The sequence below is a fragment of the Rhipicephalus sanguineus genome, chromosome 9 (genome assembly GCF_013339695.2).
Source record: "Rhipicephalus sanguineus isolate Rsan-2018 chromosome 9, BIME_Rsan_1.4, whole genome shotgun sequence".
Lineage (NCBI taxonomy): Eukaryota > Metazoa > Arthropoda > Arachnida > Ixodida > Ixodidae > Rhipicephalus > Rhipicephalus sanguineus.
This window is the reverse complement of record NC_051184.2, coordinates 86,348,269-86,372,905: the sequence shown is the minus strand read 5'-3', so window position 1 is coordinate 86,372,905 and position 24,637 is coordinate 86,348,269. Positions and strand designations below refer to the sequence as shown.

The following is a 24,637-nucleotide window of genomic DNA, read 5'->3' as shown; positions in this document are numbered from 1 at the left end:
AGAGGTGGGGCTCAATTAATGCTGTTTTGGACCTAAAATTTGGGCAGGAAGACCAAAAAATTGGACGCCGAAGCTTTTTAGCATCCAAAATTTCAGATGTTCTTATATATCTACGTCTATGAGGCAGATTTGGAACTCCGGACTTGAAGGGAGCACACCCTTGTCCGCCACATCAGTTGGGCTTCCACAGAAGTTGAAAGAGGAGGAGAGGCTGACGAAATTGCATCTTTGCCTATCACGTGTCAATTGTTGTTGGCAACACTTTGGTTGCACCAAATTATGTACATAAATAGAATTCGGCCTCTACAATGCCTCCTTCTCGATAGGACAACTATGAAACACCACCCCGCCAGTACAGTAGACTCTCATTAAACGCAACCTGGAGGGAACAGGAAAATATGTTCCATTTGACAGGAGTTCCATTTACCGAGAGATGAACAAGGGTGCAGAATTCAGGTATGAAACCAATCATACCAGAGGCAGTGGTTCCGTTTAAACAGCAGTTCCGTTTAACAGATTTCCATTTACTGAGAGTCCACTGTACTTCATCAACCTAGCGAAAAGAAACACTTTCATGTTGCTGTCTCATAAGAATATGCTTAGAAATCCTCTCTTAACTTTTTTTTCTGCAATTTAGCTTCGAAGTATTCAAAAAATATTTTAGAAATACAGTGAACTCCCATTAAGTCGAACTCGGTTAAGACGAATTCTCACTTATACCAAACAACACGGGACCATTTGTTTGGTTTCCCATAGACTCAATGCAAAAAAAAATTGCTTAAGACGAACCGCCCAACTGTACTCTTCTGTTAAGACGAACTTTCGCTATGATCAACAACGCTAGCGATTCTGCGAAACGAACACTGCAGTCTTGGTGGGGCATTCAGGCGACCGAGAAAAAGCAAAAAGATGAAAAAAAGCACTTCCTGGAGCAAAGACGCGAAGCAAATCGCGATGTCAGCGGCCAGTATCCCCTCTCACCCCCAGCCTGTGGGTGGGGGAGGTGTGGGCTTTATCAGCAAAGAAAGCAACAAAAAGAGTGGGGGATGTACAACTTGGACCCCCAAGCCATTGCGTCCTTTTGTATTCTCCCCTCTGGCTTCCCAGCTGGAGTACAAAGGAGAACAGAACAACACAAGAGCTTGGGGCCCCTCCACTGTGGTCAGAGGGGCAAATGCAAGGGGAGTGGGGAAAAAAAAAAAGCGACAACAGGAACAAAAATGCCATCACACAATGGCGGTCGAGCACATGTATATTGTGGTCAATTCGCGTATCTGTTCCCAGTGAAGTGCAAATTGTGATGAGCCATTTTGATTATGGAAGCGCATGACAAAGAAAGGCTATTTTGCACAGTGAATATAGCTGCGTCATGTCTTTTTCGTGGTGAGGCTTGTGACCGTGAGTAGCCCGATGGGATCTTCAGCTGCACGTCGATCAGGAAAAGTTACTACGGGCCGAAAATGGGAAAATATCCGGACCTCGAAGAAAACTCTGCAGACTTTCTTAAGCAACTCAGCGTATAATGACTTTGTCAAGGCAACAGCAGGCGACCGAGGCGTATCCAGAAGTGATCTTAGAGCAAGCAAAACAGGCTCACAGAAGAAAACAAACTGCCAGGACAATAAATTTTACATTCTTTGAAGGAAAATTGTGCTTGTCTCTTAATTTTTTTTTCTAATCGTCAACATAGGAGCGTGTTACAGTTTTATCATTAAAATGTGGTAGCAAATATCCTCACGGGCATTTTTATTTTTGAACACGCGAAATCGGTTGCTCGTAAGATTCGTGTAAATACTCTGCTTGAAGGCGTAGTCTTTATCTAGATGAGCCAAATAAATGCTTTTTCTTGTCTTTTTGCCCCACATTGTAAGTCTACTGCATTCAGTGTTTCAAGTAACATATTTGGATGCATTTGGCATGTTAGCATGTCTCTTTTTGAGGGCACTTCTGATAAGCCGAACGCCTGATAAGACGAACAGATGACTGCGGTCCCTTCGAGTTCGTCTTAACGGGAGTCCCCTCTAGTTAATTTTAGGAAACTCCGCCAGAGTCCCCTCTAGTTAATTTTAGGAAACTCTTCGGTCCCCACTACCGTCGACATCTTGGCGATGGCGATGGCACTTGTGGCTTTGTAGCAAGCAGCCGCCGCTTTGTGCAAAAAGCAAGAAAAAGCGTAGCCTCCGAGATATGCGTTTCATAACCGAAAGCGCCAAAAATACGTCACGACGTTGCAGATCTCGAAGGCCATGCTTTTCAGGCCCGCATGCAATCGTGCGCGAACAGGGAAGGGAATGCGAACATTGCGACGAGACTGCCGAGTATCTCCGCATTCATCTCATTTCGGTGCCTTCGGCAATCGGCCCCTTTGAAAAACACTGCCCGCGCATTACAACCTACAGATCGCGCATCAAACAAGCCGGTGCACTCACAAGCGCTGCGCAACCAACCAGATCAACGTAATGCAACGACGCCGCCTTTTCGTCACATGCGCGCGAAGAGTAATCGGAACTTGTCAGAACGCAGCCGAAAATGACCACCATTTGTTTGAAAAAATGCACTCCATGGAGTTTGGCGCGGTGCAGCGTTCGATATACGTGTGCACCAGCCCTATACTTTTGCATGGGAAATTCCAGGGGATTTTTGAACTGCTTGATATAGCCAATAATTCTATATATCTGAGTTTGATATATCCGGGATCGACTGTATTCTGATGGATTAAAACATACTATACCACAAAAAGCTACTCTAATATTCTCGCTCCCAGGCTGTTTACAGCCACGACCGCCAGGGGCATGCCCAGTACTCGCCGTGCAATGGCTGCAGCCACCTCATTTGTCCGTCAAGTTGATGTTAAGGGCTGCTTATAGCTTTAACATACAGCAATACCTCGTTAACTTGAGGTAGCAAACACCAGAAAAAATTTCGAGATAAGCAAAATTGCGCGAAAATGCCACTTCTATCTAAAAACGTTATAACTACTGACCAGTTCCTTAACAGGAGCGCCTAACTGGTTCTTTGTAAAGGTTTTAAAGAAAAATAATGACGTACCAGAGATGTCAACCAGTTGTATTTTTCAGCACTGCTGTTTTATTTAGTGCAGAAAGACCAACTAAGGCTAGTCTGCCTCTCAGTAACCCTTGCACCTAGCAAAGCTTTCTCGAGTTGCTCAACACGTCGCATGTGGCGATCATCCGCGCCGCTGCACTCAACTTTATTTGCATCAAGCGAAGCATGTTTCTTGTTTCGGCTGATGTCGTCATCCCTTGAGTAGTTGTATCGACACTGCCGCGATCGCCGTACGTGACGCCACATTGTTTGGCTTAAGAAAATGGTCAAACCAGCCGATGTAGCAGGCGAGATCAGTGTAGCCCACCACTAAGTCCAGAGAATAGGCCTTTGCTGTCACTGTTGTGACTGGAAGGGGCTCCTCTCGCACGATGCAACCACACAATCAGTGCCATTTTGACGTCCGGAAATTTCAAGCCTTGAATCCACTTCTTTGATTAGGGCTACCTTTCTTTGCAGCATCAGTGACTTGCTTTGCTTTGACGGCGTTATCCTCCACATCACACGGCCGACGAAAAAATCCGCACGACGTGCCTTGTGTAAATAAAACACTGAAATCGCATCTCTGACGGTAAACAAAACGATGTGTACGAACCGTGCTATTTTGCAGGGCCTGCCTCTGTGCGCATCTATGGCGTCACATGACGTGGCACAGGGTTGCTTGACAAAGTTGTTATGCCGCTAGGTTCCGACTTCACTTTCGGGAACACTGTCCACTTCGTCGTAAGCACAGTAGCCTCACGCAAACCTTGTGAAACATGACATTTTGCCGCTAGTATTTTGTCAAACAGTTCGGCGCCGAAGTTTTTGTTCCATTTTCAGGCGAGATTTCAAGATAACCCAAAAGTGGGCTTGGAAATACTTCGAGATAAAGGGCACTAAATACATTGCACCTATGGGAAACCGTTTGGTATCACGGAAAATATCGACTTAGCCGATTTTTCGAGATATGTGAGTTCCAGTTGACAAGGTATTACTGTATTATTACTTAAAAACATTGCCTGAAATAATGAATATATGTCGTGGTACTTAAGTACCTAATGCCATTACCATCATTTCCAAAGTACACTTCCCTTTCTCATGTAGCAGCACACCGCCAAAGTGACATTCTGAGGGCGTAAGTGCACTCGTTCAAAATCACACGAAATTTGTCAGTGTGACCGGGGTATTACAGGAGGAATTCTAGGATAGTTTGAAACAGCCAATGTTACACGCACAGACATTCGTTTCCTTGCGGCACGGTTGAGGTATCCACCAAGAAACAAAGCCAGTAAGTATAGTCAATTTTAAGATGTAACGTATTTTGCAGATTATCACTTGCATTCTACCAAAAGTCAAATCCTGCTACTATTCACAGTTGCTTCCACTTCCTTTGAACCAAAAAGTGACATTTGCACATGCCTTGTTTAAGGGGAGACGCGGGTCTTGGAACGGTCAAAAATGGTCAAAAAATCGATTTTTCGCAAAGCTTATTTTCGAGGCGTTTGTACTTCTGAGCACCTACTCTCAAATTGCTAACGCTAAATTCGGTCGGGAAACGCGATAAAATCGGCTTTCAAAGCACCCCGGCAGCACTAAAATGTCCCCAAAAGAACGAAATTTGTTCGAACTTCCCGCGCGCGCCATGAGCGTTGCAGCGGGCCGAGCGCCGCCATCTTGGGCTAGATTTGAAGCTGTTTTCTTTGTGCACATTTTGCGCCATCTCAAAATGGCGTCGCTCAAGCAGAACGGCCGCCGTCGCGGGTTTTCTGAAGGTCGTTTCCAGGCCACTGATTGCTCTCACGCGGCGCGCTTTTCAAGCGCGCCTTTCCGAGTCTCCCATTGGCTGGCGCGACCGACACGTCATTTTTTTTTCTTTGTGTTTGGTTCTCCGCCGTGGCTGTCCGTTTGTGTGCGCCTGCTTTTGCGATCGTGCGTGTTTCTCGACGGACCGTGTCTCTACTTTGTGCCGGTAGTTTTTCCACGCGATCGAGATGCCTGGAGACTCTCGTCTGAAACCATCGACGCAACGAGCTTTTGGAAGCCGTAAAAAACGGGCTTGGAACAAGAAGGCGCCGGCTACAAGTGCACCGTCGGCAGCGGAGTTGGAGTCGCGGCCGGACCCTTTGGACCTGCCGGGAACTTCAACTGACGACACCGTGGGACCAAGTTCGACTAGCGAAACACTTCGGGTTGATGCCGCGTACTACTCAACGGCGGAGCAGGCGCAGCGAGTTGAGAGATCGGCGCAAACGAAGACCGTTCTGTCTGGAAAGTCGGCTACCCAGCGCAAGTTCGACCTTCTTGGAGTAAGCGCGGAGTGCCAGACCGGTGACGCCGGGACCGATTTTTTGCTCGTCGATATGAAAGTTTTGAATAACTTTTTTGCACAAGCGAAGTGCGACAAATGCGACGCAAAAAGTCTCAGCGTGAGGAAGGCAACGGACAAGGAGTACGGCCTTGCGGTAAAGCTTATTTTTTCTTGCAGCAGTTGTGATTTCGAGAAGAAGCAATTTTCTTCTCCGAGAGTGAGCGGAACTGCCACCATCACTCCCTTCGAAGTCAACATGAGGGCCATGAAGGGGATACAGATGATAGGCAAAGGTGTTACTGCCCTTTCGGACTTTTGTGCGTGTATGAACCTTTCGCACCGAGGCTTGCACCACAAGACGTTTCAGGGACACCTAAAAAGTTTAGTGAAAGCCTGCGAAAACACAGCGACTGAAAGTGAAGCTGCTAGTGTGGCAGTAATAAAAGAGCTGTATACAGACTTCCTGAACCCCATAGGGAACATCGATGTTGTGTTCGACGGCTCATGGATGACGCGAGGTCGGAGCTCACACATAGGTGTGGGCTGCATCATTGAGCTCTACACTGGCCTTGTAATTGACCATGTTGTTTACTCAAACTTTTGTCTCGGCTGTGCCCTGGGACCACAGCCGCAAGACGAAGGGTACACCGACTGGCTGGCAACCCACGAGTGCCAACGAAACATCGAATGCAACTCTGGCCGCATGGAAGTAGAGGCTGCGCTGACCATGTTTCAGAGGTCCTGGGCCAAGCATGGTCTGCGCTACACGACTGTGCTCTCTGATGGAGACAGCCGCACTTTCATGCCTTGTCCGAAGCCGAGGTGTACGGCTTTATCCAAATAGACAAAAAGGACTGCATCAACCATGTCCACAAGCGAATGGGTGCAGCTTTACGGAACCTTGTGGACAAAAAGAAGGCTCAGGGTGAGTCTCTTGGGGGTAGAGGAAAGCTCACACAAGAGAAGATCAAGAAGATCGCGAATTACTACGGATATGCCCTGAGGAGCAATATCAATGACGTGCCAGCTATGAAGAGGGCAGTCGAAGCTACACTGCTGCACATGACATCGACAGATGATGCACCAAAGCACTCAAAGTGCCCCGAGGGTGCTAGCTCTTGGTGCAAGTACAATAGAGCCTTGGCCAATGGGGAGAGTCCACCTTCACACAAGAATGCCCTGCCGGCTTGTGTTGGGGCTGCTCTGGAGCCAGTCTTTGCGAGGCTCAGTGATGAGAGCCTGCTGGCACGGTGCTGTGAAGGGAAGACCCAGAACGCGAGTGAGAGTCTTCATTCGGTCATCTGGACCCAAACTTCAAAGAATGGGAACGCTTCGCTGGAAAGTGTGAAGCGAGCTGCCGCTGAGGCTGTTGCCATCTACAACCAAGGAAGAAGGGCAACCAACGAGTCCATTGCTGCAAGTTTGGGCTATATTGCTGGGGATTGCCTTGTTCGACGAAGCCTAGAAAAAGACTCTCTGCGTTTACGCAAGGCAAATGCAACTCATCTGAAGAGCACCAACACAAAAAAGACTCTTGCAAGGAGACACAAAACGGGTGCAACTGAAGATTACAGTCCTGGACTACTTTGAAGGTATTCTCTCAAGCATAGCAACCTATTACCCAGGGTAACATGCTGCCTAACATCTAGAAGGTTCTTCCTAAAGACTGAAAAGACATGAGCAGCCAGTCGCTTGAGCCTCATACCCCATGGCTTTTCCAGAACCCCCCAGCCGCTTGTCATGGTGGGGTTTTGATCATGCTTTGCACATTGGAAAATTTTTTTAGATATGATTCCTTGGGTGGAACAAGACACTTTCTGTTTTGTTTTGAAGGGAAACAGATGGGGAACATGTGAATAAAATTTATGGTTAAAGGTTCCTTTTAGAAATTTATACAGTGCGTGTCAATCTTCAAACGCGATTTTCTCAGCTTCACATTTTTTGCCAACTTGACCAGCCTTACGGATCTTTTCATTATGTTTTTGTAAGGTAATTTTGATAAATTTTATACCGTTGAATTCGTAAGAAATAGGACTGTGGAGCTATGCTATTTTTTTGTGGCTAAGATGAACATATGAAATTTTGTGAACAATAATGTGAGCTAATTGCATTTCAAGATTACACAATGTCAATACAATTGAAAGTTCTTATATGATGATATATCTCAGTGACAATATAAATAGCATAGCTCCACATGGCAGGTCTTTGGCTACAGCTGCATCTTAAACAGAACCTAAAAATACTGAGGGAAAGTGTCTTAATGACCCGTAAGAAATTACCTAATTAGATTTCACTTATGCTCTCACAATTTGATAACTAATTGAAGTACATGAAAACTAATTATATTTTTGAAAACAGGAGGAAGAAATACATATACACACCCAATTTCATTACAATATCTCCAATAATAAAACTTTTCGTTTCGAGACCAGTGTCTCCCCTTAAATTTAAAAAAGAAATATTGTGCAAGTTAGTTGTATCATGACTAATATGCTTATTTTTCTTTATAATATGTGATATGTACTATTCGAATTCGATTCGAAATTATTCGACTAAAGCACTGTTCGCTTCGAATTTGCTTCGAACCTAAAGCTTACTATTCGCGCAAGCTTACCAATATTCCATTCTACTCTTGAAGGCGAAGCTCAAGCGTCCTCCAAGTTTTTTTTTTTCTTTCTCATTGTGCATAACAGTTGTGACGGTCACTGTGGGAATGGGCAACTGCGTCACCAAAATCTGCTGTTGTTGCAAGCTCATAACAGCTCACAATATAAAGAAAATGATGAAGGCATTGTGTAATTTATTCTTCCTATTATGCAAAGAACTACAAGTCCATTTTGTGAGCTCGGCTGTTTCTTAATTTTTCTCACAGGATCACAGTGTCCCTTGAGTGGAATGACAAGGTGGTCAAGGACACAGTGTTCTGGTTCCAGCATGAGAGCGACGCCTCGCTCAACAGCAACGTATACACGGTCGCCTCCGAGGTGGTCAACAAGCACTTTCCCGGTGGGTACTTGTTCTCAAACAGAGGCACTGTTTTGTGCCAAGACATCTCTTTTGCATTTCAGCCATTTAATCCGGAGAGGAATGGAAGATGGGAAATGGTTATCCTGTACTGTGGCCATGGACTTTGTTCATCATAACTTTAAAATGATACTGAAGTGAAATGTTGAATCAGACAGATAAATTATTCTTTTGGAACTATTGCCATTGAATTCACCATGATAGGATTATTCTCGCTTACAATGGCCATGTAGGAAAAGGGCAAACGACAAAAATTTGGGGGCAATCTGACGAATTTCGCAATGTATAATGCGCTCCCATTAGGGCAGTGCACAAGACCGTAATGAGGTGCCTTCCTACTAGCTGTAGCCCTGGCAATGGCAGCTCTTCAGCAGTGCAGCGCTCTTCACTAGGCCTTTTTCACGGCTTTGTCTTTCCCCTCTTTCTGTGGTGATTGCATCATGACTGCAAGCAGTGAATCGGCGTATGTCTAAAAAAAAAAACTTTATAAAGTGACACTCGTACGGGAAGCAAAGTGCAAGGCTGTTCAGCTTCGCACAGGTGGCAGAGGAGATATTGAAATAAAGCATGACATCGTCTTCTAAGAGAATTGGCTGAGGTCGCATGAGTGAAGATCGGCACTGTCATCTCCACCTCATTGCTGAGCAGTGAAGGGAAACTACCGAGTGAACTACAATGATAGGCTTAACGATCAACAAAAGTGGCAACTGTGTGCACATTGTAACGAAAAGCGCACGTGTCCATTGCACTCAAAGCTGGCAGGAAACTAATTGTCCAATATAACGAAGTCAGTGATAAAATTGTATCACTCCTAGTACAATGTAACAAATCCAGTTCAGAAGCGTCTACTGTAGGAGCAGTTGGTACATTATGAGAGTTGAGTAGTCACCTCTTTGCTGATGCACTCAACAAAGATCGGTTCTTGGTCAGCACCTTTTCTGTCTTCTTTGGTTCCTTTCACCTTTACAACGCTCACTTATCCAACTCGTAATGAAAATAGCAGATAATGAAGCAGTTTTTGTGCCACAAGTGACCTCGTTGTCATGAGATTCAACCGTACCACTGTTGTCATAGCTGTGGTGTCGTCGGTGTACAACCTCGCAGGCGTGTTTGGCTCGGAGCGCCTGTTGCAGCAAGTGGTGGACCAGATTCTGGAGCAGACTCGGCTGCCCGAGGATTCGATGGAGGAGGACCGGACGGAGGGCAGCGATGGAGAGGCCGGTGGAGTGGGACGCTGCCGGTCGCCCCACGGACCTCTCACCACTGCATCAAGCTCCTCTGCCACCGCTTCCAAGTTCATCATCAAGGGTTACAAGGTGAGCAGCTTTCAACATTTGGTAGGCAAGCCACCTGATGCAGTCCAGCTTCAGTGTATTGAGGTTGTTGCTGCAGCCTGCAGTGAAAAAAAAACTATTGGAGTTGTGCATATTCTCAGATCAATATTTCTGCCATTATCAATGGATTATTTTAATAAGTAACCATGTGTTAGAATTGGGCAAATACATTTGCAAAGTGGCAATTATAACTTGCCAGGGACCAGTGAAAAATTAAAATAATTGGGAGTCTGAAGCATCGGATTCACAAAAATATAGGTGCCTTTATTTCCTAGGTATGTTGTCTTTCTACCTTGTTGAGAGAGTTGCTCTACAAGGTAGGTACTCAACAGCCCCCCTCCAATACTCCTCCGTGCACCTTGCATGCGGTGGAAACAGCTGGCTTGTTTCATCTCTGCTTGAGTCGCAACCCTCGGCAGCGCTCGCACATAGAACATGCCTCGCAGGTATGTTCATGTAGGCTTGTGCGAATATTTGAGCACTTCGAATATTCAAACGAATATTATAGTATTCAAATTCGCTTTGATTCGAATTTAAATTATTGGAAATTTCGAAGTATTCGAAATGAACGAATAGACATATATAAACTGCATGTAGCCCCCTGTAAAGGTGGTTTCACTGCAGTGGAGGGGTGCTGTACTGCGAATACACCTTTTCAGGGCAAATCCGCATTGCCCCAAAGCTTCAGTTTAAGGTTAAATGAACATATTACCCTCGAATCGATTCATCACTTTTTAAGTTGAAAAGCTTGTTATACTGGCTTATATATATAGTAAATTTTGAAACATAACATATTTTACAGGTTATCACTTGCATGCTACCGAAAGTCAAATACTGCTTCTATTCAAGGTTGCTTCCACTTCCTTTGAACCAAAAAGAATGACGTTTGCACATGCCTTGTTTCAGTTAAGAAAGAAATATTGTGCAGGAGAGTTGGGTCATGACAAATATGCTCATTTTTCATTATAATATGTGATACGTACTATTCGGATTCAATTACAAATTATTCAACCAAATCACTATTCGCTTCGAACCTAAAGTTTACTATTCGCACAAGCCTATTTCTTTCATAGTTGTGCATATTTTTTGCTGTACAAATAATTAAGGTTACTTTTTACCTTCCTTTCATATTTAAACGGCTTTGTTTATTAGAATGAAGTATTTTCAAGAATGATGAGAAGACTTATTAAGGGGGGACACGGGTCTTGGCGACGAAAAAACGCCAAAAAAATCGATTTTTCAGTTTGGTTATTTTCGTTTTCTTCATATCATCCCGCACCAGCCAGCAAAAAATGAACTCGAAATGACGCGTCGTTGAGCCAAAAAATGTCGTGTTTATTCATCCCAGCACTTGGTTTCGCTTACGAAAACGCCGAAAACAGCCCCCTTTTGCGTTGCTCGGATCGCGCTAACCACTCATCGGACCGCGGCCATCTTAGTCTCGTTTGAAAGAGCTTCTGTTGAGCTCGCTTTCCCGCCAGGAACGAACCTTCAATGCTGCAGCCAGTCTGTGCTACCAGGCAAAAACAAGCGACAAAACCGTGCCGTATCATTGGTCCATAGCAGTCACGTGAGTGAACAGCGGCTTGTGATTGGAGCGCGGGGACTGACAACACTGGTAGATCACACGCGCGCGGCCGCAAACACGCGCGTTGTCACCGCCATTTCGGAAGTTTTGTAGTTTTGCGATCGAAATCGAGATGCCGAACCGTGCTCGAAAGTTCCGCACACTGCACAAATTCGGCAAGCGACGGAAAAAATGTGCTGTGCATCCCAAGGAGTCATCGCAGCCAGCGGCGGCTACGTCGGCAGAGCCGAGCGGGACAGGAGACCGGCAGACGCCGCGATGCAGCAGCCCGACACAAAGGCAGCCTTCGATCGTTACAACTTCTACCAGTGGCGACACGCGCTCAGAGTGCCATAAATCATCGCGACTGCCGACGAAGATATCTGCAGATCTCGGCGGAAGAGCGCAACGGATTCCGCGACGAAGCGACGCTGCAACACAAGCGATCGCGACGGCGACCACGGTGCCGTCGGAATCAGCTGATTGCGGTGATACTTCAACAAGGCGCCAGGAAACAACGCCGCTGCTTGTGATTACGACAGCAGAGAATGCTGCTGCAGCAGATCTCGCAGCCGGAGAAAGCGTGGCGGCGACTGCGACCGCTGCCTGCAGTACTTCAAGTATGCGCGATCGAGCTGCGAGGATAGACGCGACATTTTTGACATCGGCTGACCGGGAACTCATCGAGCGTCGCGCACAGCAAAAAGCAGCGGAACTTTCCTCGGTCTCGGCAACCGATCGCAAAATGAGTGTTCTCGCGAGTCAGCGCGGCACCGAAAGTTCGTCGGCCCAGACGTATACCATGGTTGACCTCGACATGGTGAACAGTTTACTAAACGAACGTTCTGCTTGCCGAGTGTGCCATGGTCAGTTGACCATCGAACGCGACGCGCGTGAGTACGGCGTAGCCGTTAAGCTGAAGCTTCACTGCAGCAACTGCGGAGAAGTTGGTTCGAAATGGAGCTCGCGACGGGTTGGTGGCAGTAGTAACTGCAACCCGTTCGAAATCAACGTTCGCACGGCGCGTGCGGTTCAGAGCACTGGGAATGGTCAGGCAGCTCTGAATGACATCTTTGCCGCTATCGGTGTTTCACATCGGGGCCTTCACACGAAAACGTACCAAGAGTACTTGAAAATGAAGCTTCAGCCAGCAGCAACGAGAGCTTGTGCCGAACATTTGACTAAGTGCGCCACAGTGGTAAAGAGCCTCTACAAGGACCTCAATTTCGGCAACCCCGGAAATATTGCCGTCTCTTTTGATGGAAGCTGGCACACAAGAGGACACACCTCTCACATTGGAATAGCCACTGTGATAGAAGTTTTTTCAGGTTATGTGCTAGACTATGTTGTGCTTTCCAATTTTTGCCTCGGCTGTGAATGTGGTCCAAAACCCGAGAGCCCAGAATACTCTGAATGGAAAGCCAAACATTCATGCCAGAAAAATACCTCATGCAAGGCTGGCCAAATGGAAGTAGAGGCAGCAATGATTTTATTTCAGCGCTCCCTTTCGCTTCATGGCCTCAGGTACACCACCATGCTTTGTGATGGTGACAGCCGGTCGTACAGTGCTGTCAAAGAAGCTAAGGTGTACGGCTTCATAAATGTTGAAAAAGAAGACTGCTCGAACCATGTGCAGAAGCGCATGGGGACTGCGCTTCGGAACCTCGTGCAGAAGCACAAAGGGGACAGCAGCGAGCGCATCAGTGGCAAGGGCCGCCTCACGGGTGACCTCATCACAAAATTGACGAGTTATTACGGCTGGGCTCTCAAATCCCATTCTGGGAATGTGGATGAGATGCACAAGGCTGTGTGGGCTACGTATTATCATGTGACATCCACTGACGAGAAATCTAACCACAGCTTCTGTCCACACGGCCCCGAGTCTTGGTGCAAGCATAATGCAGCCATGGCAAGGAATGAGCCCATCCCAAAAAGCAAGTACAATTTGCCAGAGGCTGTGAGCAATGCACTGCGTCCTGTTTATGAACGCTTGTCCGACAAGGAGCTCCTGCAGAGATGCACCAGAGGGAAGACGCAGAATGCGAATGAGGCCTTGCATTCGGTCATTTGGAGCCTCTCACCGAAGGACAAGAACGCGTCATTGTTTGCCGTTGAGACTGCCGTGGCAGATGCTGTTATGCGTTTCAACTTAGGGAACAAGGAATCTAGTTCGCTTATTTTGCGTCAACTGCAGCTAGATCAAACATGCACAGGTAACCAGCGGGCGGTTGAGAAAGACTATCGCCGTGCCGTCGGCTCAGAGAGGAAACGTGCATCTTCAGCGGCGTTCCAGGCAGCCGCAAAGAAGAAGCACAAGCAAAAGCCTGCTTCAGACTACTCCGCAGGGGCTTTCTGAGTGATTGTGAACACAAGTGCTGTGGCTTTCATGCATGAAATTTTCATTTTCACAACTTTTTCAGTTTTTTGCGTTTTTCTCAAATACAGATTTTTGCATGTTTTGAATTTTGGGATGAGCACTGTGTCGCTAATACTGATTTGATTTTCTTGATTTTTTTTTTGTTTGAATGCTAGGGAATTGGAGTGTGCAAGAAAACCTTGATAAAATGTTTAAGGACATTGTAAAATTTTGAAATTTTCCAGAAATCACCAGTGAAAATTCAGAGCTAAGAGACTGCGACATAAAAGCTTCATAACTTTGGGTAAAATTTAGATACTAGCATTAAATTGCATATTTGCACTATTTGAATATTCAGCAACATACAGGTTCAATTTTAGCTCTTTTGATGCATTACTTTTTATGCAAGTCACATCCCAAATTCATAAAATAAGAATAGTTGTAACTTTTTTTTGGATTGATGTAAAGAAAATGTAACTACATATTTTTAATCAGTGTACAAAGCTGAATATTCCCTGAAAAAATCATGTCTCTAGGCCCAATACTAATATATTTCACTATCGGGTCCCATGTCCCCCCTTAAACTATCATTTACAGTGATGTGATAGCTGCGCCAATTGTGCCATACTGTTCCAAAAGACCAATCCTGCTACAGTGAAATCTCGGTATAACGAACTTCAGGGGACCGCGGAAAAATGTTCGTTATTCTGAAAGGTCGTTATAGTGAAAGCCCAAAAATTTACCATAACAATAGAATTTCAGTAACGCAAACGTCCTACCTCTGCAACGGTATGTCCTTGAACTCATTTCTAACAACAATGCACACGTGAACGTCAGACAAGGCACGTTTATTTGAAATAGTCCGTGATCGTTCTTTGACGGGTGCAGTACAAACTCTGCGTCACGAACGATTCTAGACCATTCGCATTTTTATGCGCCGCTTCAGTCGCTGTTTCGCTTTTTTCTATGAATATGCGGAGTTTCCTCAAGTAGTCCAACGCATCTGTGGCCGACACGGACTCGTCGCGATCCTCGGGTGCTACTGTGACATCGTCGTCCATGTCATCGCTGCAATCCTTTAAGGCCCAACTGCATGCACGCGAGTTTTGAGCGACGGCCGACAGGATTTGCTGTTGCGGAGGGCCATCCATCGCCGTCGCTTGTCGCGGGTTTCTGGAAAGCCAGAAAACATCGCTTGTCGGTCGGAAGTGAGCGTGACGATATCCAGCAACATGGCAGCATCTCTGACCCTCGCTTCGGTTGCAATTTGCTCGTGATGCTTCCAATCGGCGCGTACTTCAAGGAATGCAAGTTATAGACTACCTTCTTTACAGCCCCATCTCACACGGAGAGCGATGCAGCGGCCATATTTTGCCGTTAATTTTAATAGATGGTTCGTTTTGATGTTTCGGTGGTAGCTTGCTGCATTGGTGGTAGCTTGCTGCAATGTCAACATCGTCGTCGTGTGAGGTAGCCCTTCTCCCTGCGAAGCAACGATGTGAGGCGCTGCGGCTTTTCTTAAACGTTCTATGACAGCAAGAGGAAACGTTGTCGAGATGTGCCTCGTGGACTAACTTCAACATAACGCAGTTTGCAAAGTGCGACGTAGCGTAGGCAGCGTACGCTTCCGGGCGCCCCATGGGATCACAGCAGATACTACTGTCGCGGTTAAACATAAGATTGCGAAAAAAGAAAGTCACGAAACGCTTTTATGGCATCCTTATCTCGAACAAGACAATAATAAATTTGGCATGTTGTCATTCATCTACTCTGTAATTCTTTTTCGTAATTTGCCTGCGTGCACGCAATAGTTTTCAATCGAGCAACCGTGACACTTTGTCGCGGACATGTGGGTGCTCTCGTTGCGACAGCGCGACGGAGCCCGTTTGTCGCAGTCGCCTTCGCTCGAAAGTCGCGTGCAATGCACGCGGTTGGGCCTTTACAAAACCTGATGCGCTGTCGCCTCCGCAACGGAGGAAAAAAAAAAAAGTTCTCCGCCCGCGTCTTTCTCCTCCCGCGCCATCTCAGGTTTTTGCGGGAGGGCGTCCGCTCTTCGCGCTGCTTCGTCTGCTACCTTACAGCTCTGACTGCCATGACCGATAAACTGAAATCTAAGAATCCTCGCATTTCGGGATACAAGTTCGTAGTACTGAGGTGTTGTTAATATTACACGGGAATTAAATAACGATCGTTATTCTGAAATGTTCGTTATTCTGGAGTTCGTAGTAGTGAAATATTTTTAGTTAGTTAATTTGTAATGTTCGTTAATGTGGTGTTCGTTGTAACGAGGTTTGACTGTACATTTTCACTATTCTCTGCTGAAGCTTGTAGTGACCACGTACTTCACAGGAGTACGGCCACTAGCGTGGGTTCGGACTTAGCGAGCCAACGGGGCCGCGTCTGCCGTCGCCTCGCGTGAACTAGCGCGCCGCTGCACACGCACGTTCGAGCGCAAACCAGGCGCCGAGCGTAGCGCGGCAAGTACACAGTACTGCTCTCGAGAACCGCAACACTTTATTGCCTGCGGCAACACCACAAAACGCAGTACAACGCCCGCTCCCAAAGGCGGCGGGAGAAGCAAAACAGGCTTAACCACGCCACGGGCGAAAGTACAACACAAAGGGTGCCGCTAGCACGTCTCCGCGGGCAAAAGGGCTCACGGGGACACGCCGCTGAGAGAAACGTTCCCTCGCGACTATGCTGCGAGCTCTCACGATCAGCGACCAAAACAGGGCCCGATCGCTCGAGCAAGGGCAAACTCCGCTCGCGTTGGCTTCGATAGATACGGTTTCGGCGTAGTAAGACCACGCGCGAATGCACCGCACCGCTCTTCAGCCTAGCGTTCGGAAAGGACAACGTAAGGTAAGCGCTCGCCGCTGGCGCAAGGCACCGTTGGCGAACTCCGTCCGAGCGAGCCCAAACAAAGGAGCCGACGGACAGGAAAGAAAATGCGTGCTTACCCTACGAGGTCCAGAGAGGGTCTGCCTCCCCCGCCGCGCGCACCGTCTCGCGAGACGCGAGCACGCGAGACTCGAACGTGGCGCCACCGTCGCGATCCGGCGCCGGGGTGAGGGGGTTAACGTCACCCCCGCTCGCCCAGCGCCGTAGGACGGCGGAGGAGGGGAGCGACATGATCGGACATGAGGATGGCAGAAACAGGCGAAAAACCCGCGCAATGGCGACGGGCAAGCCTCAATCCCCACATCCCCCTCTCCTAAATTTGCCCTTTACCGGTCTGCAAAGGCAGCCGGCGGTCACCCATGCAGTTAAAATAACACTGCCATGAGCAACCACTAGCCTCAGTCCAGCCCTGGAGCTGCTGCTAAAAAAAGAATACATTATAATGCGCGAAAAATTGATAACAAAAGACAATACGCTTGAAACACATAATACAATAAAATGGCACTGCGGAAGGAAGGTAAAGAAAATTAAGGCAAGTGTTCGTGATGGTTGCGCGAAAGAGCGTCCACAGCGCGGAGGGGAGGCGGTGGCAGGAGGCTTCTTTGAAGTCCTCACACCGGGAACGGGCTCACCGATGGCGCGTCGCTCTTGACGACGATTGGCCTGTGAGTTCGACGAACGTCGCTTCTGTGGTGGTGCGAAGGTCCCGAATTTTCGGCTGGAATAGCGGGAGACCTCGCTGGGACAGCCGGCCCTTTTTTGGAATCAATAAGGCCGACCCGACTGGCTGCGAGGCGTCCCGAGGTCGGCAGAGAGCAGGCATACCTGCTATGTCAGCTGGCTTAGCGCAGGAGCCATGATGGAGAGGGCAGCCAGGCTTCTCGACGACGGCCGAGAGCAGGGCACCGCTGGTCTGTCCGGCGTCAGCGGGTCATTGACCCGAGTGTCCACGTAGATGAGGTGAAGTCACCACGCGCACTCTTTCCAGGGACGCACCAATGCACCACGCACGTACGCACGCACACACACACGTCACCGCACATAGCTGCGCTTTCGCCGAGCGCGGCCGAAGTTCGCCGTCCAAGGCCACTGCGCCTCGCTTTTCGCGGTGTCATGTCGCCAACCGCGCGCGCTCGCGTGGGAAGGCGCAAAGCGTCCTTCGTTCCTCTCCCCCCGCAAAGCATCAGTATTCACGAATGCTTCCGCAGGCACAAGAAATAAAAAACGCGGAAAGAAAAAGTAAAGAGAACAAAACGATAGTCAATATGCGGCAAACACAACCGAAAAAAACGTATTAAATACACATAAGTATTCAAATAAAACAAAAAACTAGCAGCAAACTGGGCGGGCCGACTTCTTTACGAGCACTGGCCGTAATGAAGCTAGCATACTGAGGGTAGAAAGTAACTGAGGGCCTTCGGTTGCGGAAAACAGAGTCCGCCGTCCGGCGCGAAATCACAAAGGTGACCGCTTCCTCAGATTATACCGATGCGGGGTCCGAATGCGGTCCGCCGCACCGGGTGTGCCCCGTTGCTTGCGCGAAATGCCACAGGGCGCTGGCGCAAGCTCGTCAGACCGTGATGCAAAGGCTTTCAGGTCTGCGATATGGGCACGGCTGAGTTTTCCAGAAATGGGATCTTTCAGCAAGTACGCGAGTGGAGTCCAAGCTTTCTCCACTCGGTACGGACCAAGCCACTTAGGAGCGAGCGAGGCTGAGAACCCCTTACTCGCGTCGCTAAGGGCGTGGTTGCGCTTCAGGACAAGATCGCCCACCTCAAATGCTAGGTCGCGATGCTTGCGGTCATATTGGGCCTTCTGCTGAGCCCTAGACGACGCCAAACTTTGCCTCGCTTTACAGAAAGCTCGACAAAGCCGGTCCCGAAGCTGTGACGCGTACGCCGAACAGTCTGGCTGCGTCTCCTCGTCCCCGAGCTGGCATTGAATGACACTGGTCACCGGATTTGCCAACTCCCTTCCAAAATTTAAGAAGGCGGGCGAGAAACCAGTCGAGCGACTCTCGGATGTTCGAATGGCGAACGCGAGCTCGCTCAAATGGTCTGCCCAGTCCCTTTGACTTTCGGCAAAGGCCGCCAACATTGGTTTGAGCGTACGATTGACGCGCTCCGTCAAATTGGACTGGGGATGGTAGGGTGAAGTGGTGCAGTGATCAATTCCAAGGGAACGGCACGTGACACCAAACACCCGAGCGGTGAAATACGAAGCGTTGTCAGTGATGAGCCTTTCCGGAAAGCCGAACCGGCAAAACACTTCCTGCAGCTTCTCGAGCACCGCCCTCGCTGTCACCTTCCGAAGAGGGAACAATTCCACCCACTTCGAAAAGTGATCCACGACTACCATGAGGTGAATGAACCCCTGCTTACTTCTGGGAAAAGGTCCCATTAGATCGCAGGTGGCCACTTGCCACGGACGCTCACTGACAATCGGTTTCATCAGACCAGGTGGCTTGCCACCCCTAGACTTCACCGTTTGACAGACGTGGCAGGAACGGCAATAGCGATAAACGTCACGCTTCATGCCGGGCCAGGTCACCGTCTTGCTCAGTTTTGCGAAAACTTTGGAGCCACTCAGGTGACCGGCCATGGGTTCGTCGTGAGAGGATCGCAACAGGGAGACTCTCAGACTTTTGGGCATAACCACCTTAAACGGATCGATGGACTCGTCGTCGGTGGCTACGTATTTCAGCAGGAGCCCGTCATGGTCCAGCAAATATGAATCCGCCGGGGACTCAGCGACACACGCTGGTTCCAGCCCCCCTTCCGCGCCCGCTGCAGGGCAAGCAGCGTAACGGCGCTCCGTCTCCCTGAGACCGTCGCAAATTTCGCGACAAAACGGATCACTTTGCTGAGCCTTCAGTAGCTCTTGTCTGCTGAAAGCGATTCCCATTCTCCCAAAGGGGAACCTGGTATCGCGCCCACTCAGGACCGCAGCAACCGCCGCTTGCGTCGGCGTCACGGGTTCGCTCTCGGCATCGTGGCCTTCGGAGAGCTCACCCGCTGGCCGGCTTCGCGGAGCGCTGTTTGCCTGGATAGCAGCCAGGGTTCGTCCGAATGCGGCGGACTCGCCCCTTTCGCCGAACGGCGGCGAAGCCGCTGTTTCGCCCCCACCGCTTGCTTGTGCAAAGGCACCGCTATCGGCTGTCGCACCGGAATCAAGGTTCTCGGCAGACAATGGGGCACGAGATAGCGCGTCAGCTACCACGTTGGTGCTCCCCTTTCGATACTGCACTGCAAAGTCATAGTGCTGTATCAAGAGAGCCCAGCGCGCCAGCCTGCCCGCAGGCTCTCGGAGCCGCATCAGCCAGCTGAGCGCACTGTGATCCGTTTGCACCACGAATTTCGTCCCATCAAGGTAGACGTCAAATTTCCGCAGTGCAAACACGATGGCGAGGCACTCCTTTTCGGTAACGGAATAATTTTTCTCCGCGGGTACCAAGGAGCGGCTGGCAAAGGCCAACGGCTGCAACACGCCATCGTATTCCTGTAGGAGAACGGCTCCTAATCCCAGATCGCTCGCATCAGTCTGAACAACGAACGGTCTGGTCAGGTCGGGGAGTCTGAGCTGCGCTGTCTCCGCAATGGCGCTAGACAGTCGGCAAAACGCCTCTTGCTGCTCAGGTCCCCATCGCCAAACAGCAGACTTACCCAAGAGCTTGGTCAAGGGCGCCTGCAGTCGGGCACAGGACGGAATGAAGAACGGTAAAAGTTAACCATTCCCAAAAAGCGGCGAAGGCCACGTACGTCCTTGGGCACGGGGAAATCGAGGATTGCTCGAAGTTTCTCCCGATCCGGCTCAATGGAGCCTTCGCCCAGCGTAAACCCGAGTAACTGAATACGGGTCTGCGCTAATTGGGCTTTCGCGGGATTTAACGTCATCCCGGCAGCCCGCACCCTCTCGAGCACATCGGCAACATGGGCCAAGTGCTCTTCGAAGGTTCGTGAATAAATCACGATGTCGTCGAGGTAGCACAAGCAGTATGACCACTTTGCTTCCCCGAGGACGCGGTCCATGAGTCTTTGAAACGTCGCAGGAGCATTGCAAAGACCAAAGGGCATACGAGTGAACTCGAACAACCCTCTGTGGGACGTGAAAGCAGTTTTGCACTGGTCACGCTCACCCATCCGGACCTGTAGGTAACCTTTCGAGGCGTCAAGCGTGGTAAAGTACCGTGCATCGCCCAGGTTTCCTACGATGGAGCTTATCGTAGGGAGCGGATAGGCATCCTTACGAGTCACTCCATTCAGACGGCGATAGTCGACGCACAGGCGATGACTGCCATCTTTCTTAGGCACCAACACAATTGGAGACGCCCAGGAGCTAGACGAACGGCGAATAATGCCTGCCGATAGCATGTCGTCTAGCAAGCCGTCGATAATCTGTCTTTTGGCGAGACTGACGGGCCTGGGGTTACACTTCAAAGGAAGCGCGTCGCCAGTTTCGATCACGTGGCTGACAAATCGGTACAGCCCGGTTGATCGGTGAAGAGCTCGTCGTACTGCCGTAAAAGTGCCGACAGACGAGCCTTCTGTGTATCATCCAAATGAGTCGCACAGGCGATCAAAGGATGTGGTGCCTCTTCGTGTCGTGTCGGTCGATCCAAAAGGGGGTTCGAGCCGACGAGCGCGTACTGCCGGAGTATGACCCCGAAGTTTGCGCGCGACACGGTTCGTGCCGGCCCTCTCGTTCCCAAAGGGGACTGTGAGAGGAGGAATGCGTTGAGCAGGGGTATGACCCCGAACTCTCCGCGTGGCACGGTTCCGACGTTTCTGCGGCAAAGGCAACAGTAAGCGCCGGAGGGCTGATGAACGGCTTGAGTTGGGAAAAGGGCCCATCACGATAGCCGCCATTCGCAATGTCCACAACGATCCCGGTCTTCAAAAGAAAGTCCCGACCGAGAATCACAGGAACATTGAGCCCTGGGAGATGAACAAAACGCGCGCGTCTCATTCGATCTCCCCATCTGACAGTCAACCTTGCGGCGCCAGCCGAATGGGCCACGCCTGTCGCAAGAGTGAATGTCGTTCGGCAGTCCCGCAAGCGCACCGAATGCTTCTGCAAGTGGGACAATACCTGTTCGCCAAACAACGAAGCGCTAGCGCCCGTGTCTAGCAACGCCGAAAATTCACGGCCGGCAATAATGACCGGAATGAACGGCGCGTGCGTACCAGCAAGACTGCTTGCCCTGTACGCAGAGGGGATAAGCAAAGGTTGGGCCGCCCGTGCCTTCACGAACGACCCGCAAATCCGTTTCCCTGCCTCACAGGAGGCCTAGATACGGTGCACTCCCTTGCTATGTGCCCTCTTTCACGGCAGCGAAAACAGCGCACTCCATCTCGGTCTCGTTCACGAGACGGAGCAGCCTCGAGCTGCTGTGATCGGCTCGCCACGTTATCACAGGATACGTATCGACGAGCGTCACCCACACTGCGTTGGGTCGGATGGCGTCCCTTCGTGTGGGTTTCAGGTGGTGCAGCACAGGCTGCCCGCCTTTCGTGCGTGTAGGGATCAAGAGCGCGAGCGCTCAACTCCCACGCGCAGCCACTGGCAGCCGCAAAGGCAGCGCCGTGGGGCTGCTGTTGGGGCACGGCCCCTCGCCATGCGCAGCGCGGCTCAAGGGCCTCGCTGGCTGGCTGGTGGCGGGCGATAGGCACGCGCGGCGAGAAGGTCGCCTTGAATGCGCTTTGCCTCGGCGGCCAGCTCCTCCAAATCGCGGAAGCGACCGCCGCGCAGGTACGCCGAAAAGGTCGGATGTGCCTGCCGAATCACCCGTTCGACGCGTTCCTCGTTCGAGGCCCTGGGCTCAGCGATAGAAAAAAGGTCATCCATCGCGCGTACGTACTCCTGAAGCGACTCATCAGGAGCTTGTGTACGGAGCTCGAGCTCTCGCCGCATCCTACTTTCGTAGTCAGCGGGTAGGAATTCGCGCAGAAAGGCCGCGCGGAACTCCTCGAGGGTTGCTGCTCGGTAACCGGAAAGCCGATACCACCTCGCCGCCGTATCAGTCAGTGCAGCCGGGACAACGCGCCCGAGCACCTCCTGATCGTCCAAACCCATTGCTCTCTGATAACGTGACAGAGAGTCAAGGTAGTCTCGGGCGCTGAGCAAATCCCCGTATCCGCTGTATGTTGGCACAGGCAACATAACAGCGGGGTGGGCGCGTTTCGGAACGGCCGAAAGCGTTTGGACAGCTCCCGAGAGCGCTTGGATCATCTCGACGGCGTTTTGCAGCAGCGTCTGCGTCGCACCTGCTTCACAGGAAGCCGTTGGTGCGTTAGCGGCGCGGTCGAGCGAAGGTGAACAGTCTCCCAGCTCGATCAGTGGTGCGGTTTCAAAAGGACCACCGCCCTGCGCGCCATTCCCAGAGCAAAAGAGGCTCCTAGCGGGATTTGCCTGCTGTCGAACATAATTGCCACTTGGGGCGGCTACCGTCGACAATACAGGCGCCTGCTCAGCGTGCGGTCGAACTGTCGGTTGCACGGCTGACGGCGGGCAAAAGTCGGCAAGGGCCAAAGCCTGCGCCCCGTCAATTCCACAGGGAACCGACTGAAAGCGCTGTGCCGTCGAACTGCCACGCATTTCGAAGGGTACTGCAGCAGTCGAAGGCGCCTGAGCGCACCGTTCGGGTAGGGCAAAGGGCCCAGTCCGCAACGACGCACCATCTCCAAAGGGAGCTGGCAGGCGCTTTGTGTCGTCCCCACAGGGGGTTGCGACACGTATGGGTGCACAAAGGTGCCCCTCGACAGAGGCACTGGCCTCATTCTCGTGCAACGCGGCATCCGCCAGAAAAGTCAACGGACAAAAATCCCGCGAAGCAGACATGTTGCGGCGAGCCCGAGACGCACAGGCGTACTGACTCGCTAAGAGCAGTCAAAAGCTTAATGAGCTTTTGATACCGCGTTGGGCGCCAGTGTAGTGACCACGTACTTCACAGGAGTACGGCCACTAGCGTGGGTTCGGACTTAGCGAGCCAACGGGGCCGCGTCTGCCGTCGCCTCGCGTGAACTAGCGCGCCGCTGCACACGCACGTTTGAGCGCAAACCAGGCGCCGAGCGTAGCGCGGCAAGTACACAGTACTGCTCTCGAGAACCGCAACACTTTATTGCCTGCGGCAACACCACAAAACGCAGTACAACGCCCGCTCCCAAAGGCGGCGGGAGAAGCAAAACAGGCTTAACCACGCCACGGGCGAAAGTACAACACAAAGGGTGCCGCTAGCACGTCTCCGCGGGCAAAAGGGCTCACGGGGACACGCCGCTGAGAGAAACGTTCCCTCGCGACTATGCTGCGAGCTCTCACGATCAGCGACCAAAACAGGGCCCGATCGCTCGAGCAAGGGCAAACTCCGCTCGCGTTGGCTTCGATAGATACGGTTTCGGCGTAGTAAGACCACGCGCGAATGCACCGCACCGCTCTTCAGCCTAGCGTTCGGAAAGGACAACGTAAGGTAAGCGCTCGCCGCTGGCGCAAGGCACCGTTGGCGAACTCCGTCCGAGCGAGCCCAAACAAAGGAGCCGACGGACAGGAAAGAAAATGCGTGCTTACCCTACGAGGTCCAGAGAGGGTCTGCCTCCCCCGCCGCGCGCACCGTCTCGCGAGACGCGAGCACGCGAGACTCGAACGTGGCGCCACCGTCGCGATCCGGCGCCGGGGTGAGGGGGTTAACGTCACCCCCGCTCGCCCAGCGCCGTAGGACGGCGGAGGAGGGGAGCGACATGATCGGACATGAGGATGGCAGAAACAGGCGAAAAACCCGCGCAATGGCGACGGGCAAGCCTCAATCCCCACAAGCTGTGCCAAACATGGTGTTTTCATATTTCGAAAACAAAACTAATCTCTCAAGGTCGAAACGCCGTAGCATGCACCTATCCTCAGATGCATACACCACGCTACAGTGGCAGTGAGTACGCGTCGATTAAGGAAAACGGGCACACTTGCGCAGTGCTGATCGGACTATCTATATAATACAGTGTAGACCGCATATTACGTAAGTCGTAAGAGGAGCGAATGTACGAACTATAACTAAACACCATTTTTCAAAGACTCCACATGTGCAAGGAGTGATAAACAGGCAGCCGTGCCAT

The 24,637-nt window shown here is 50.5% G+C and overlaps 1 protein-coding gene across 1 annotated transcript in view; it reads left to right on the top strand.

The window, feature by feature from the left end:
* The window catches only part of LOC119405978 (deubiquitinating protein VCPIP1), a 97,557-nt gene that overhangs the window by 38,007 nt on the left and 34,913 nt on the right, over window positions 1-24,637 (top strand). Inside the window, exons 9-10 of the mRNA XM_037672799.2 lie at window positions 8,229-8,362; window positions 9,485-9,696. Coding sequence (XP_037528727.1) covers window positions 8,229-8,362; window positions 9,485-9,696 — 346 coding nt within the window. The remainder of the gene's footprint in view (window positions 1-8,228; window positions 8,363-9,484; window positions 9,697-24,637) is intronic.